Here is a 16,588-nt window from a genome sequence, read left to right as displayed (position 1 = left end):
GATGGGGCTATCTGCTGTCCCTCAGCCCATCCTTCTCACTCACATAGCCTTTCTCTGGAGGCCCAACTTGATGACATCTTAACTCATTCTGGCTGAGAGAAAAATTATGGTAGCTCCCCCTTATCTGTTGGGGAAATGTTCCAAGATCCCCAGTGGATGCCTAAAACCAAGGATAGTACCGAACCCTAAACATAGTATGTTTTTCTATACATACATATAGAAATTATAGTAAATTTTATTATAGTAAAATTTAATTTATAAATCAGGCACAGTAACAGATTAACAATAATTAATAATAAAGTAGATCAATTATAACAATATATTGTAATAAAAGTTATCATACACTGTGGCCATAACTTTTGTAGTTTGAGGTGTGGCAGCAAAACTAGCCGGAATTTCTTCTTCCTTCTTTACAATTTCACAGATAGAAGAGTCATTCTTACCATTGATCTTAGCAGCCTCAGCAGATGATCTTTTTTTCTTTTCACCTTTTCACTTAAAGAAGTGCTTTACGGTTTCTCTTTGACATATCTGAATGGCCAGCCTCACCACTCTAGAGCTTTGGGGCCATTATGAAGTTAAAATAAGGGTTACTTGAACAAAAGCACTGTGAACAGTCAGCCTGATAACTAAGTGACTAGTGGGCGGGAAGTGTCTACACCTTGGAAGTGCTGGGCAAAGGGATGGTCCATGTCCTAGGTGGGATAGCGAGAGATTTCTTTATACTACTCAGAACAGCGTGCAATTGAAAACTTAGGAATGTTTGTTTCTGAAACTTTCCATTTAACATTTTCAGACCATGGTTAATGAAAATGCAGATAAGCTGCAACCACTGTATACAACTTTCCTGAGTGATCTCTAACCATTCATCCTGGTCGAACACTGGAGCAAGGTTTTTCTCGGGACAACCGGCAAAAGCTCTTCCTGAGCTACGTGCAATCTCCTGACCCAAGCTCCATGACTGTGCTATTCCTGGTCTTCCCAAAGCAGAGGGGTGTGTGTTCTATTAAAGGTACAAAGTTTGGAAGAATGGGCTTTAGTACCTGAAATTCAGTGAGTACAGTGAGGCGGCTGCCTTGATCTAAGTCTCCAGCAGGCACATAATTTTTAAGGAGACAACATGACTGCTTCCCAAACTCACAGGTGCCTGAGTACCTCAGAGCCAGGCCTGCCTAAGCCCAGGGTCCTTTGGGAGTCTGGGAGTAGATACTGTGATGGTGGCCCTCTCCTGGAAGCCATCCCATAGCCATGCCTAGCAACCACAGGAAGACTTAAGATGCTCTGGGATCCCTCCAGGGATACCAACTCAAGCAGATGTTTCTGCTGAGCCAGGAACACATGACGGGCCAACCAGGCCCCAAACACGAGAAAGAGCCAGGGCCTGAGAGATAAGGGCTTCTGATTAAACTGCATCCTCCCTTGGGCAGGACTCTGCCTGGCTGCATTCCTGCCCAAGAAGTCTAGGGATGTGCAGGTCAAAAACATCCTGCTGCAGTCACACTCCTGGAAAAGGGTGCTGCTGGTGCCTTGTCAGATTCATGGGCACAATGTGCATAATCTAAGAGCTTGGTGCTGGCCACACAGCATGCGTCCCCCTTGCTGGTCATGCCACCAACCTTTCCTTCCCTGTGACATGCCTTCAAGCCGGTTATGTTGTGAGGACCTGGGGCAGCCTCAGTGCAGCAGGTTTCCTGGAGGTAAGTACAACCAGCAAGAAGGCCAGAACAGACTTCTGCATCTTCATCTGAGTCAGCCTGTTTCACTGTGCTTGAGCCACCCCTGCCCCAGCTAACCAGCTGTGGCCAGGAGAAGAGGACACTGGTACATGATACAATCCAGCAGGGAAGGACTTTTCCAGCAGTGCATGTGATGTGATTCATATCATACAAGGTGGGTCTTCTTTTTTACTTGGAGCCATACTCACCAGATTTTTGATGTCTGAAGTCCACATTTATTTTCTGTCTATAGGCAAACCCCAGATGAGCCTGCTGAACAGGAGGCTGGGATACATTCTTAGTCTCTGTCTCTGTCTGTCTGTCTCTCTCTCTCTCTCTCTCTCTCTCTCTCTCTCTCTCTCTCTCTCTCACTCTGTGTGTGTGTATGTGTGTGTGTCTTTTTTCCACATTTACATTTGCAAACACCTCCCAGGTGGGTCTCTTCTAGAAGACACTAACTTTGGATCTGGTTGGTAACTCATGGCTGATTACAGTATGTCCTGAAGGTAAGTTTTGGCCATGACAGTGCCTCATGACAAGCATTGCTTGAAAGCTGTCCACAGAACTGTCCAGGAAAAGATGACCCAGAGGTTGTCAGAGATGTTAATTAGGTAAAATTTGTAGCAGTCTGCAGAGTTTGCTCACTAGACTCCTTCTGGTTGAGGCTTCTCTGGAGCATGACCAGCCCTGTCCCGACAGCAGCATCCACATCCTGTCCAAAGGACATGGGCAACGGGAAAGCCCTCTGCACCTCCTGCCTCAGCACCTCGTTCCTGGACAGCGCACTCCCGCTGCCCATCACCCGCTCCACTCCCCACTCTATGAGCTGCTGAAAAGGAAGCATGGAGTGCAGATTCTGAACAATGCCTCGGCACAGGGCCCTGGTCACATGTCCCAGGGAAAGGTCGGAGGAGGAGATTCTGGTTACTGAGGCTAGCTGGTCTGGCAGGTGTCTCTCCCCCAGCACTGTTGGGGTGATGGTCAGGCAGGTATCTTTCTGCGGCACAGCTGCCTGGATCATGCGTGAATACACAGTGGACTCTTCAACCTCCAGGCCTGCCAGAAATAGAGAAGACCTGAGTGAGCTCAGGCAGCCCCTCCGTGCAGGCTGAAACAGTAGAAAATTCCCATGGTGTCGCTTCTCCTCACACTGTGGCTGGCAACTTCTGGGCTCAGGGACTCATATGGTCAGGCTAACTATACTTGCCCATATCCCAACCAGCTGTCTCATTGCAGGCCCCAGCCAGACACAGGGAGCTGTCTACTAAGTGTTGCTGTGAGCCCTAACCCTAACCTAGGCTTCCTAGCCAAAGAGACCAAATGACTACACTGATTAACAACTGTCATCATGGTTGCTATTAGAGACATTGGCAGTGTCGCAGAAATCCCAGGACTCCCCTAGCAATCCCACTGTCCTTGGCCAGTCTGAAAGGATGGACATCAGTCCACAACACTTCTCTGTACACCCAGTATAAGGTTCCCATGTGTTCATCGCTGTCTGTGCCTGACCCTATTACTGGATTGGACATTCCCTGCAATTTCCTGATTTGGAGCTCCTACCATTGCATCTGATGGCCATGATTTCCCTCATCCTGGATAGATGCACAGAACTTCCACTTCCACCTTAGATGCCTGCAAAGGGAACCTCTCCTGGAAGAAGGAGGTTATATATTTCACTGTACAGATGGTCCTCAGTTTACGATGGCTCAATTTAATTTTTTGACATTCTGGTGAGTGAAAGCAATGTGCAATCAGTAGAAACCATAATTTATTTTGTTTTGTATTTTTTTTGGTTTTGGGGGTTTTTATTAGAAAGCAGAAGTTTATTAAGAAGACAAAAAGTGCCCAAGTGGGAGAGAACCTGAAAAAAGGGTTGCCTGAAACTGTTCTTTGAAAACCCGCACAACCATTCTGCTTTTTACTTTCAGTACAGTATCCAACAAATTACACAAGATATTCAACACATTATTATAAAGTAGGTTCTGTGTTAGGTGATTTTTCCCAACTATAAGCTAATGAAGAGTCCTGAGCATGTGTAAGTAGGCTAGGCTAAGCTATGACATTTGATAGGTTAAGTATATTAAATGCATTTTCAACTCATGATATTTTTTATTTATGATGGGTTTATTGGGATGTGGCCCCACTGTAAGACAAGAAGCATCTGTATATGTGGAGCAAAAGAAGATCTCATAAATCCTACCCCAGAAACAAAAGAAAGGAGCATGAGGGCTTCAGAATTTCCAGGGAGCCTTCAAGAAAGTGAGTCAGGAACTACTCACCAGGAATAAGTACTATGAGGATTTTATAGTATTGTAAAATACCAAGGGTCTTTTCACTCATCCACATTTTGGTCAGGCTATTTTCAGCTATCTGTAGTCATCAGAAGGAAAACCTTAAATGCAAGAAACTCAGGGGCTTACTGATAGAGAAAGTAAGACTGTGGGTGGAGGAAGCTGAAGAGATAATTATGATATTCCACAGTCAAGCTTAGCGGGAAAGATGCCCCATCCAAAGAAGAGAGTAGGTGATGGCAACTTAGAGAACGAGAGGAAAAGAGGCTACCAGCTCAGATCCCTAAGGAAGGAAGGAATATGCCGGGAGCTGGCAGGGTTTGAGACCTGAATCTGGATGCCGAAAGAGCACATGGAGATCCAAGACCCAGCCATATGGAAAGAACAAGTAGAGAACACACAACTGTGTAGGCCACACCTTACCCAGATCTGCCATCCACTGAACCAGCATGTGGACGAATGTGGCCAGCACATTTCCCCCGTTGAGGGACGCTGCCACCCCCAGGTAGGTCCTGTCAAAGTATGGAAAGTAGGCAACTGGAGCCATGGGGTCTGGAGTCTGTGCCGGCTGGAATCCTGAAGGCATGGCGGCTGCCAACTGAACCGAGGTGCTGATGTTGAGAACTAGGGTCCAAAGAAAGCAGAGCTTAGACCTGGAGAGCTAACTCAGCAGCCACAAGTCACAACAGGATGGTGAGAGAATGTGCTAGTTTTGAAAATATGTCCAAAGTGGTTAGGAGAGCTGGAGTGGTGGGCAGGATTGGGGACATTTTGGTCAAAAGATACATATTTACAGTCAGATAGGAGAAATAAGTTCAAGCAATCTATTATACAGCAAGATGACTATAACTAGTAACGATACATTATATCACTGGAAAATGCTGAAAGAGTGGATGCGAACTGTTCTAAACATAAAAAATAACTATGTCTGGGTACAGTGGCTCATGCCTGTAATCCCAGCACTTTGGGAAGCAGATGTGGGAGGATTGCATTCAGAGAAAGCCTCTCCCTGCATTTCCTATTTTTTAAGTGCCTCTATCTGAAAGTTATCAATATACCATGTTTTAAGGTGGCATTTTCTAAAAATTAGCTTGACCTTGAACTAACTCTGGAACATCCCAGAGGACCCCTGGATGTCTGAAGGATCTTTAAAATTAGGTTTATTTGAGACTTTAGATTATATGGGAAGCACTGTCAAATAAGAAATGGTACTTAGCCAGGCTTGGTGGCTCAGCCTGTAATCCCGTGCCTTGGGAGGCTGAGGTAAGTGAATTGCCTGAGCCCACGGGTTCAAGACCCGCCTGGGCAAATTGGTGAGACCTCATCTCTGCAATAAATCAAAAATGAGCCGGGCGTGGTAGCACGTGCCTGTAATTCTGGCTACTCGGAAGGCTGAGGTGGAAGGATCGCCAGAGCCCAACAGGTCGAGGCTACAGTGGCTGAGAGCGGCCACTGCTCCATTCTGGGCGACAGAGCAAGACTCCAACTCAAAAAAAAAAAAAAAAAGAAATGGTACTTAACCTCCCTTGAGTTATAGTTGTATAGATAAGTTATTAATATGCATTCTAGAAAATTATATGAAATTCCTAGAAATCTGATATGTCTTGGAATAATGTTGTCAATAATAATTTTGGTTATTATATTAAATGCTATATGCTACAGAAAATAACCAAATCTTCTTGTCAATCGCATCATTATTAAATCTGCATCAGAATGCCTTTTTTTTGCTTTTGTTTTTGTTTCTCCACATGCTCACTGATGGGAGAAACAAGCTACTTTCAGTCTTGACATCCATAGCCAAATATTGTTTTGATTCTTCTCTAACAGCATTTGCAATCAGCCATAGTCCAAAATTGTCTCTTCTTCTCAAGGGAATGACTCTGCCAAGTACTCTACAATACAGATTTCTGATAACTTTACGATCCTATACCATTAGAATAGGTAAGAATTTCCAGAACTCTAATGGGGAAACCAATGGGCTCATGAGGCAACTCCCTCGGGTCCCCTTCCACCCTGGGAAATTTTCTGTCCTTTCAATAAATCCTACTTTCCAAAAAAAAAAAATGAGCTCATGATACTGCTAAGCAATATCAAACAGAACAAGAATTAATTACAGAGGACTAACTAAATGAAGAGGATAATATTTTTATGATTTTTATCATTTGAAATATTGCTGGTTCATTAATGTTTTATTTTCTAGATTTAAGAAAACATTTTGCAGGGCACGGTGGCTCATGCCTGTAATCCCAGCACTTTGGGAGGTGGAGGCAAGAGGATTATGTCAGCCCAGGGATTTAAGGCCAGACTGGGTAACTTGGAGAGACCCTGTCTCTACAATAAATCAAAAAATGAGCCAGGTGTGGTCCTGTAGTCCCAGCTACTTGAAAGGCTGAGGCAGAAGGATCACCTGATCCCAGCAGGCCGAGACTCAGTAGCCATGAGAGTGCCGCTGCACTCCAGCCTGGGTGACAGAGTGAGTCTATGACTCAAAAAAAAAAGAAAAGAAAAGAAAAGAAAATATTGTTTCCTTTTATTTTAAGCTACCCATAGCTTCCAGCAATTTGGTAAAGTACACCTTTGTGAATAAAAAATGTAAATATTTACTTTCTCTGATCCTTTAGAATTTGGAAAGCTATTTGTGAATGTTTTTAGTTTATGGCAATATAGTTATCTATATAAGATCAAAAGGAATCTGTTCTCTTTATAACAGGATACAATTGAAAACACTGGTTATATTGACTGGAATGTCGTATTCAAGAATGTGCATAGAATGCCTGGTTTCAAGCCTTATAGTGAGTGAGTAAAAACTGTCAATTCCTGAAAGGCCCAGGAACCTCCAGATATTTTGGAGACTCTTGAGAAGAGAGGAATTCACCCAAATCTATAGATACTGCAGGCAAAGTCTGAAGTTGGCCTTGGTTTGACTTTCTAGCCTTGAAAGGCTTCTAAAAGTCCAATCTGAGATTCCATATCAAAAGGCTCTAGCAAAACAAACTTAAAAAGAGTCTAGGCCAGGCACGGTGGCTCAAGCCTGTAAGCACTTTGGGAGGCTGAGGTGAGAGGATTGCCTGAGCCCACGGGTTCAAGAACAGCCTAGGCAACTTGGCATGACCTCATCTTACAATAAATTTTTTTTAAAAATTAGCTGGGCGTGATAGTGTGTGCCTATAGTTCTGGCTACTTGGAAGGCTGAGACGGAAGGATCACCTGAGCCCAGGAGGTCGACACTGGGGTGGCCGTGAGCACGCCACTATACTCCAGCCTAGGTGACAGATGTGAGACCCCAACTCAAAAAAAAAAAAAAAAAAAAAGAGTCTCCGTGGTCATAGTCTTGTTGCACCGTGTAAACAGGCCAAGCTTGATGAAACTAAACTTATTTTGCAATCAAATTAGTCTTAATCTAATTATCTTTGATAGAAATCGGAATGACCATAGAGGGAAAAATGACATTTCAGAAAAAACTATAGTACATCTGTTATTAGACTATAGCCCTGTCCATTATTTTCAAACTGTATTATCTACCAGAAGACAGGACTGGATCCTGAATTCTTCTAGGTTCCCCCAATCCAATTTTCTCCCACTTTTCCAACTTGGAATCACTAAGAACAAGAAGTGCTCTGTTCCTGAAAGTCCACAAGCTGGAGATGGACACCTTGATGCAATTTCAGAGGATAACCCTCATTGATGTGTGAACCACTCAGGGAGTTCGGTGAAATCCCCAATGCCATATCAAGAGACATTCAAACTGCAAATCAGAAAAACACACTTCAGGCTCAGATCTAGAAATCTTCTTGACTAACTTCCTTCTGGACTCAGACTGAATTTACAGTTTGTTCTAATCAATGACCTTTTCCTTTTGTTTCTATAAAAATGTTAGTTGGTTTGATTCATGGGGATATTGTTTAAGAGCACACTTCATCCTTTTGGTATTAGCCTCCTGATAGTCATTATTATAATCTCCCTGGTGCACTGCAGTCTTAAATGTGTGTTTGTAGCCCATCGTCAATGGTATACCAGGGGTCTCACTGTGATTAAAAAAACAAAAATGAGAATCGCAGCAAAAGGAATATTTCTTCAATTAGCCTAATGTCATAAGAGCGATGTTGTACAATCTCTCATAAATGAAAGGCTGACCAAAAGGGGGAAATTGTTTTTAAAAGTTCTAATTGGGAGGCCATTAGACTAAAGTGGCACTACCATTATAAATCCCTATGCGAACAAACCAATGCCCAGTGTAAACAATAAATTAAAACTAGAAACTGCACCAATCAGAAACTACCAGCTAACCTCTAACAAGGAACTGTCTACTCTAACCAATCAAAATTGTTGTCTGGCTTCTGCAAATACTTTATGAAAGTTTCCTCTCTTGCCTGTCCCAGTAGAATGCTAACCACTTGGAGTCTGGTGCTACCTACCCTGATTCATGAATTGCCAAAAGTTCAAATAAACTCTTTAAAATGTAAAATGCTTAAGTTGTTCTTCTATTAGATATTCATTCCTTTTTAGCTACATGGATATACCAATTTTTTTAATCCATTCATAAATTGAGGGACACTTGAGTTGTTTCTATCTTTTGGCTATTATGAATAATGCTGTTCTGAACATTTGTGTACAAATTTTTGTGTGGACATCTGTTTTCAATTCTCTTGGATATATTTCTTGGAGTGGAATCGCTGGGTTCTATGGTAAATCCATGTTTAACATTTAAGGAACTATCAGACTGTTTTCCAAAGGGGCTGCACCTTCTTACAATACAACTAGCATGTTCTCACATTTTTAAATGGTTGAAAAGAAATCAAAAGGAGTATATTTCATGGCACATGAAAGTTATATGACATTCACATTTCACTGTCTATGAATAATGTTTTACTGGAACACTGCTATGTCCCTTAATTTACATGCTGTCTATGGCTGCTTTTGAATTCCAGCAGCGGAGATGAGCAGTTACAACAGACACTGCAAGGTCCACAAAGCCAAAAGCATCAGCTATCTGGCCCTTTACAGAAAAAGTGTGCCAATCCCTGGCCCAGACCACTGCCTCCACCTCACCGTGATTCTCTAGCCCTGAATACAGAAAAGATTTTGTACTTCTAATCAGATCTGACATAACTTTCATTGAAAAATACATAACAAAAACCCTAATCTACTCATCCATTTTCTTGGTCATGGAGTCACCTGGAAACCGGCCAGCTAGAGAGAGCCATTTCCCTTACCTGGCCCTAGAGAGTGTTGGCAGAGATGCTCAGGGACAGAACACGCTCTGCTGGCCTGTAAGCTCTCTCAGCAGAGGGCTTCACCTGTAGGGAGGAGGGTGTTTTTCTTCTTCACAGAATAATCAATCAGCAATCTCCAGCAGGATACTGGGGCTGCTGAGTTCTGTGTGCCCCTCAGCTCTTCACACAGAGCTGATGCTTAGGAGGCAGCAGTGTAAGTCTCAGGAGAACACAAAAGAAAAACATACCTGCATCTGTCCTTTGGGTCATGCAGGAATAGACAGAGGCCTGTAAATCACCCAGGGCTACTCCCACCTGTGTCCCTTTTGGGATTTCAAACCACTTGTGGGAAGTTCTGCCTGCTGCACTGCCAGGCTCAGCGATGTCTGGGAGCAGGTGGACGGGAAAACCCACACCCCTCAGTCTGTAAAACAAAAGTGGATACCTATATTGATCCGTACCTGGTCTTCAGGTTTTTTGTTTTGTTTTTTGCTGCTTCTAGAAAACTCAGCAAGAAACAGCACTATAGGACACACATAGGGGAAGGAAGGACAGAATCCAATGTTGTCACTGCCTCTTTGGCTTTTTTTAAAACCATGAGCTCAGGCTTGGCAAATAGTGCACACTGGCTTCAAAAGAGTCACCTTCCAGGAGAGAAACAAAGCTTAAAGGTATCAATACACTCTGGCCTCCTGTGCTTAAAGGGAACACAAACACTCTGTCAAGGGAGGCAGTCGGAGTTTCAGTGCAGTTATGATTGGTTAGAACAGTTCAAACCAAAGTCAAACCTATCAGCCTCCTGAATATCAAACGCATTCATCACTCAGGGTTAGTGAATATGGGGCTGTCAATTTACAAAACATGCTAGAAAGTCCTTTACCTGAACTACCAGGTGCTTTTTTGTTTTATTTCAGAGTTCAGAATTTGGGCCCTGAAGGAAGTGAACTTACAGGGCACTGGACTTCTGTACCTGAAAAGGTAAATGGTCACTTAAAAAGAACTTTAAAAATGTCCCTTGAGTCTACTAACTCTCCTTAATCCTAGTGTTAAATATATTTAATAAAGATCTCTACAGGCTGAACCCAAGGTCACAGAGAGCAGGGAGCCCGACCTAGGTCTGGCAGCTATGGAGAAACAGGACAGCATGGCAAGGGTTTAGGGTAGGAGGACAAGAGGTAGAACCCCCCTCCCCAGGGCTCAACTTACACTGGGCCCACCCATGCCCAGTGATGGGAACAGGCTGGGGGCACTGAACCCTGATCTCTGGCCTCTAGGGATCCTCCGCCATTTCCCAATGGAAAGCCCCTATTGAAGCTCCAGCCCTGTAGGTGACCTTCAGCCTGCAGCAGCTACGAGGGGTTATACTCACATCTCCAAGTTCCAGCTTTGGCTCTGGGTGTTGAAATATCCCCAGCTAGCGGCATTCTGATCAGACATCAGGGGTCTTGTCAGGCCACACAGCATGGCAACCACATAGTCATGGATGGTGCCGGCTGCATCGTAGAACTTCAGGAACTCTGGGCTGTTTTTCATATCGAAAACAATTCAGTGGTCTAACATGAACTTGAAAGCATGTGCTGCACCTAGGTGTGGGCAATGGCATAGCAAGGCAGCAGCCACAACCCCAATGCTGTGACTCAAGTACAGCCAGACCCTCTGGGGTGAGGACCTCCCAGCTACTCCAAGAAAAGCCAGCCCAAGTCAGCCCTACGGGAGGGGACTCAGAGAAGGAAGCGTCAAACCTGGAAGAGCAGGACACTGGCCTTCTTAGCAGTCCCACGGGACTGACCCCACCGTGAACTCACCACATGACTCTTGGCAAGTCACTTGCCCTCTCTGTCACCACCTTTTCCCTTCGAGGTGAGAACTGAATAATCAATAGAAAGCCCTCTACAAAATGAAGCAGTTATGGACCCAGTCTAGGTATTGTGACCACACCTTGTGTCAGGCCATGCTCGCTGAGGCACAGTCCAGCAGGCTGAATTAAAAGGACAGACTGACATTGATGCAGCCCCACCCACTCTCATTCTCCTGGAAACGTAGCCCCACCTACTCTCATTCTCCTGGAAACCCAGCCCCAAATTCAAAGAATAGGTGTCCCTACCTATTTTGCAAAAGCCAGAAGATGGTTGCACAGCCAAACCCCGTGGCCACACTGAGATGGGACTCTGGCTTGGGCAGAGAAGCCAGGAACTCACTGCTACATCGGCCATCTTGCCAAGTGACCAGGTGGCTCACGGCTCTGGGCTCCAACACAGTGGTGGCCTCTCCCTCTGTCCATTCACAACCTGAAACAAAAAGATAACCAAAAATGGAGAAAAGATCAACTGACTAGGCACGGGCTTGTCCTTGAGTCTACTCCACTGGATGGGTTACAGCATAGACACTGATCACCCTATGATAACGCTTGACTCACACAAGGGTACTGGCAGCAGGGTTGCCCAGGTTTAGTACTCAACTCTACTGCATAACAGCTGTGTGGCCCTGGGCAAGTCACATGTTCTTTCCATTTGCCTAACTTCTTATGTTTCTTTTTATTCATTTTTAAGTTGATATCATATCCCCCCACCCTATAAGAGAAGACATTTGACATAATCTCATGTTCCCTGGTCTCCATGCTTCCAACCCTCATCATGATAACAATTATCTAGGTTTGGTTCTGGTTGGCTACCAATATATTTTCTCTTTTTCTTAGGTCTTAGTTAATTACTTTTTAGATGTCAAGCTTTACTAAGAAATCTGGTCATCTTTACTTCATTTATCTCTCATGACATCTTCTGGATTTTTCTCTGCTCTCATTTAAATATTTTCTCCAAAACTGTTACCAGTGTAGGTCTTTCTAAGGGAAAGTGTCTGAAGGGCTATATGCCTCCAAACACTTTTTCATGTTCTCATCTTTGAGTGCCAGTTTGATCAGTTATAACAGTCTAGGTCCTAAGTACTTTTTCTTCAGTGCTTAAAAACACTATTTGACACAAAGTCTTTGCTACTCCTCCTAGTGTCTAAATCCCCTTTCCTTGAACATGGACTAGCCCTTGGTGACTTGCTTGACCAACAGAATGTGGAGGAAATGACATCTTGGAACTCCCAATGTACTCAAAGGAGGTGGTGCAGCTCCCACTCAGCTTCTTTGAGCATTCTCTTTGTGGGAAACCAGTCTCCAGGTAAGAAGCCTAGCTACCATTAGCCAGAAACTGCCAAGGGGGAAGGGGCATATAACATCAATGAAGTGGCCAGGCTCAGTGGCTCAGCCTGTAATCCCAGCGCTTTGGGAGGCCGAGGTGAGTGGATTGCCTGAGCCTGCGGGTTCGAGACCTGTCTGGGCAACTTGGCGAGACCTCATCTCTACAATAAATCAAAAAATTAGCCAGACATGGTAGTGCGTGCCTGTAATTCCGGCTACTCGGAAGGCTGAGGCGGAAGGATCGCCGGAGCCCAGCAGGTCGAGGCTGCGGTGGCCGGGAGCAGCCACTGCACTCCAGTCTGGGCGATAGAGTGAGACTCCAACTCAAAAAAAAAAAATCAATGAGGCTACTTTATCTCAAACCAGGCAAAGAGGGTCCGGACCAAAGGGAGGTCCAAACACTACCTGTATAATGACCACTTATATACCTAATCCTGAATTGTACCCCACATCTTTAAAAAAAAAAAATAAGAAGCTGATAGCATGTTGCTGAAATTAGTAGAACTTTAATGATTGTCCCTCTAATTCTAAAAAAAAAAGTAAAGTGATTTGCTACTGAAAATTATATTTGAAAATAAAATAGTCTGTCAACTTTAAAAAAAAAAAAAAAGAAGAAGCCCAGCTACCCTGAAGAGACTATGGAAAGGGGTCAGGTAGGCAACTGGCAGACCATTTCCAGGCACGCTCAACTCTTCAGCCTTTCCCACCAAGGTACCAGGCATTGAGTAAAGCCACCTTGAACCCTCCTGACCAGTCTCTCCACCAGATGAATACCACAAGCCACATAGAAGAAACAGTCAGCTGAGCCCTGCTGAATTTCTGACCCCAAAAAAATATGATATAAAAAAAGTTTGTTGTTTTAAGTCACTAAGTGTGGAGGTAATTTGCTATACAGCCAGAGATAATCAAAATACTATTCCATTGTATTTTTACATAGAGTGTTGCTGTTGAAAAAACAATCTACTGTCAATCTGCTCCTTTTTTTTTTTTAACATGGGATCTGATCTTTTGCTCTGAAAGCTTGTGGAATTTTCTCTGTCGTTGATATCCTTAAAACTTTATTAGAATATATCTAGCTGTGGGGTTTTCCTTATCTCTCCTCTTTGACATTCTGTGGTCCCTTTCAACCTGGGGTGTTCCATCTTATTTTGTCAATTATGGGAACTATTTCTCCAGTATTTCTTTGAATATTTCTCCCTCTTCACTTTTATTTTTTCCTTCCTGAGTCTCCTATTATTCAGATGCTAGTACTTCTATGTGTATCCTCAATATCTCTTAGCTTTTCTTTTATATTTTCTACATCTTTGTCCTTTCCCTCTTCCTTCTGATAGATTTCCTCAATCTGGTATTTCATTCCATAAATTGTTCTGATGTTTTATCCATTCTGCTATTAATCTCATATATTATATTCTTTATTCCAACTATTATATTTTTCATACCTAATATTTCTGTTTGGTTCTTCTTATGTTTCCTTTTGTGATATCCTTGCTGATATTTTCCTTTAATATTATTTAGTGTATCAAGATAATTTAAACCTTAGTGTGTCCATTCTAATAGTCTTACTTTGAATAGGATCTCCATCAAAAAAGCTAGCACAATGTTTTCCTTGTGAAATGGATGTACTCTTCAAATGTCTCATTATCCTGGCCTGTGAGCTCATTTTCCCAAGGAATATTGGCTACTCTGTCAGGCAATATAAATGGGCCAGGCCTTTGCCTCTATCAGCCCTAATGAGCTGGACAGGATGAATGGGTCCTAGGGTGGATCCACAGATAAATCCACAAATAATCTATCCCCATGAAATATATTCTCAGGCCCCCTCCAATAAAACTATGTTACACCAGCCCTGGAGCTTGAAAGGGACATCTGCCTTTTTCCTCTGCCTTGATTTTATTCTTAAAGACACCAGTCTTCCTGTGGGTGCGGGGACAGGTACCTCTAGTTCCAGAGTCATTGTTAGCAAAGGAACCAGCAATTCCCCTCCTGGTTTATCCTTCCATGGGCAAAGTTGTCTGTCTCTTGCCCAAGACTCAAACAACCCATCCATATACACCTTCTCAAAAGAGCTCCATCACCCCCAGGGTTTCTGACGGCATTCTTCTCTTTTCTTGGTGTTTTTCTCTTATGTTCCCCTGAAATTGATCTTGGAGGGAAAGAGCTAGTTTGGCATCTTAGGGACAACTACTATCTGGAAGTTCAGAAGCAGGATGCACGTATAATTCTGTTTTCCTGATCCTAATGGCACTGCCTGCCTCTGTGTGTTGACTTTACTCTCAAGCTATGAGCAAGGGGAAAGAGTTTGAGTTAGGGTAAGGGGTGTGTGTTATGTGTTGTGTTATAGGGTTATGTGTATTAAATAAGTTAACACATGTAAAGCATCTAGACTAGTACCTAGTGCACAATGAGTGCTCAATGCATGTTAGTGAAGCTGATAAGGAGGAAGAGAATGATGACAACAAATATGACAATAATAATGAACCTGTAGCTCTAAACTCTGTGCATGGTCCCCAGACTTTTCCAACAGTTTTTGAGAAAGAGAACATGCCCCTTTATATATCTTTTGTTCTCTCTTTTCCTCAAACAAGAGATATTACCCACATCTCCATGCAACATAAATATAACCACTGCAGCAGAATGGGAAGAGTGTTGACATTAAGTGCCAATCCAGAAAGGTCAAGAGCAATTGAGAACACCCCATATCTAATGAACGGAGATGAGAATCTGGCTTCCACTGCAGCACGGTGCCTACCATGAAGCAAAGCAGGGCATACGCCACATGAAGCTGTATCATGGCTGTGTCTGATCTCAGATGCCAGATTTGGGAGCCAAGACCATTATATTTTCCTATAAGTTTTCTCATTAAGAATCAAAGAAGCTGAGCATGGTGGCTCATGCCAATCGTCTCAGCACTTTGGGAAGCCAAGGCAGGAGGATCACTTGAGCCCAGGAGTTCAAGTCCAGCCTGGGCAGCATAGCAAGACCTTATCTCTAAAAGATAAAAATAAACAAAATTTTTTTTAAATGAGCAAACCAAATAAAAAGACTTGCCTGCTTCTATTTCCTTAGTTCCAAGCCTTGAAACATTCATTCATATTTATTCATTCACTCCTACGTGATACATTTATTGGGTATCCAATACATATTAGGCACTGGTTCAAGTCCCTGAGACTACAACAGTGAACACGAAGCTTATATGCTAGGGATGGATACAGAATATGAACAAGCAAATATGTAATACCAGGTGCTTTTGGTTGCTATGAAGAAATGTACAATAGGATAAGCAAAAAGAGGGGCAGGGAAGTCCTCTCTGAGGTGACATGTGAGGAGGGACTTGAGTGGAGTAAAGGAGCCTTAAGAAATCTGGGACTGGGTGCAGTGACTCATGCCTGCAATCCCAGCACTTTGGGAGGAGGTAGGCGAGAGGACTGCCTGAGCCCATGGGTTCGAGACCAGCCTGGGCAACATGGCAAGACCTCATCTCTATAATGAGTCAAAACATTAGCTGGGCATGGTGGCACGTGCCTGTAGTTCCAACTACTTGGAAGGTTGAGGAGGAAGGATCACCTGAGCCCAGCAGGCAGAGGCTGTGGTGGCTGTGAGCATGCCATTGTACTCCAGCCTAGGAGACAGAGTGAGATTCCGACTCAAAAAAAAAAAAAAGAACATCTGGGGACACATGTTGCAGGCAGAGGGGACAGAGGTGGTAAAGACTCCAAGGGCTCTTTCCAAGCAATCTCTGGTTAGTATCCCTGGCCAGGACCCAACAGGGAGGCATGTTACAGATAAAGACTTTGGAGATCATGCACCTGAAACACCTGCTTGGCATCATATTAAGTTTCACCTAGAGGCAGGTGTGGGGGTGGGGGAGGCAGGAATGGGGAGGCTCCTCCTGGGGGTAGTCTACTTCTAGAGCTGCATGCCTGCCTAAACCTAAAGCTGAGATTCTTTTCCTAGTTGAAAGTGGGATCTCAGCAACTTTTTCTCAATCCTTTCACCTGCTTCCAAAACTGTTTTGGTCCCCTTTTAAAAAAATTTTTGGATTGCCACTTTTATTATAAAACAAGAGTTCTTTTTTTTTTGAGTTGGAGTCTCACGCTGTCGCCCAGACCGGAGTGCAGTGGCACACTCCCGGCCACCACAGCCTCGACCTGCTGGGCTTCAGTGATCCTTCCACCTCAGCCTTCC

General features: G+C 43.7%; 1 protein-coding gene across 1 annotated transcript in view; it reads right to left on the bottom strand.

Annotated features, from left to right (window-relative positions):
- Window positions 1-2,119: 2,119 nt before the first annotated feature.
- Window positions 2,120-16,588, bottom strand: part of SHPK (sedoheptulokinase) — a 27,486-nt gene continuing 13,017 nt past the window's right edge. The window contains exons 3-7 of the mRNA XM_008060751.1: window positions 11,324-11,507; window positions 10,589-10,741; window positions 9,468-9,643; window positions 4,430-4,630; window positions 2,120-2,771 (exon numbers count right to left, since the gene is read on the bottom strand). Of these exons, the coding sequence (XP_008058942.1) occupies window positions 2,323-2,771; window positions 4,430-4,630; window positions 9,468-9,643; window positions 10,589-10,741; window positions 11,324-11,507 (1,163 nt within the window). The 3' untranslated portion in view covers window positions 2,120-2,322. The remainder of the gene's footprint in view (window positions 2,772-4,429; window positions 4,631-9,467; window positions 9,644-10,588; window positions 10,742-11,323; window positions 11,508-16,588) is intronic.

This window comes from Carlito syrichta, unplaced genomic scaffold (genome assembly GCF_000164805.1).
Source record: "Carlito syrichta isolate Samal-C Ts95f unplaced genomic scaffold, Tarsius_syrichta-2.0.1 Scaffold304713, whole genome shotgun sequence".
Lineage (NCBI taxonomy): Eukaryota > Metazoa > Chordata > Mammalia > Primates > Tarsiidae > Carlito > Carlito syrichta.
Note: the sequence above shows the minus strand (reverse complement) of the source record. Positions and strands in the feature narration are given on the sequence as shown.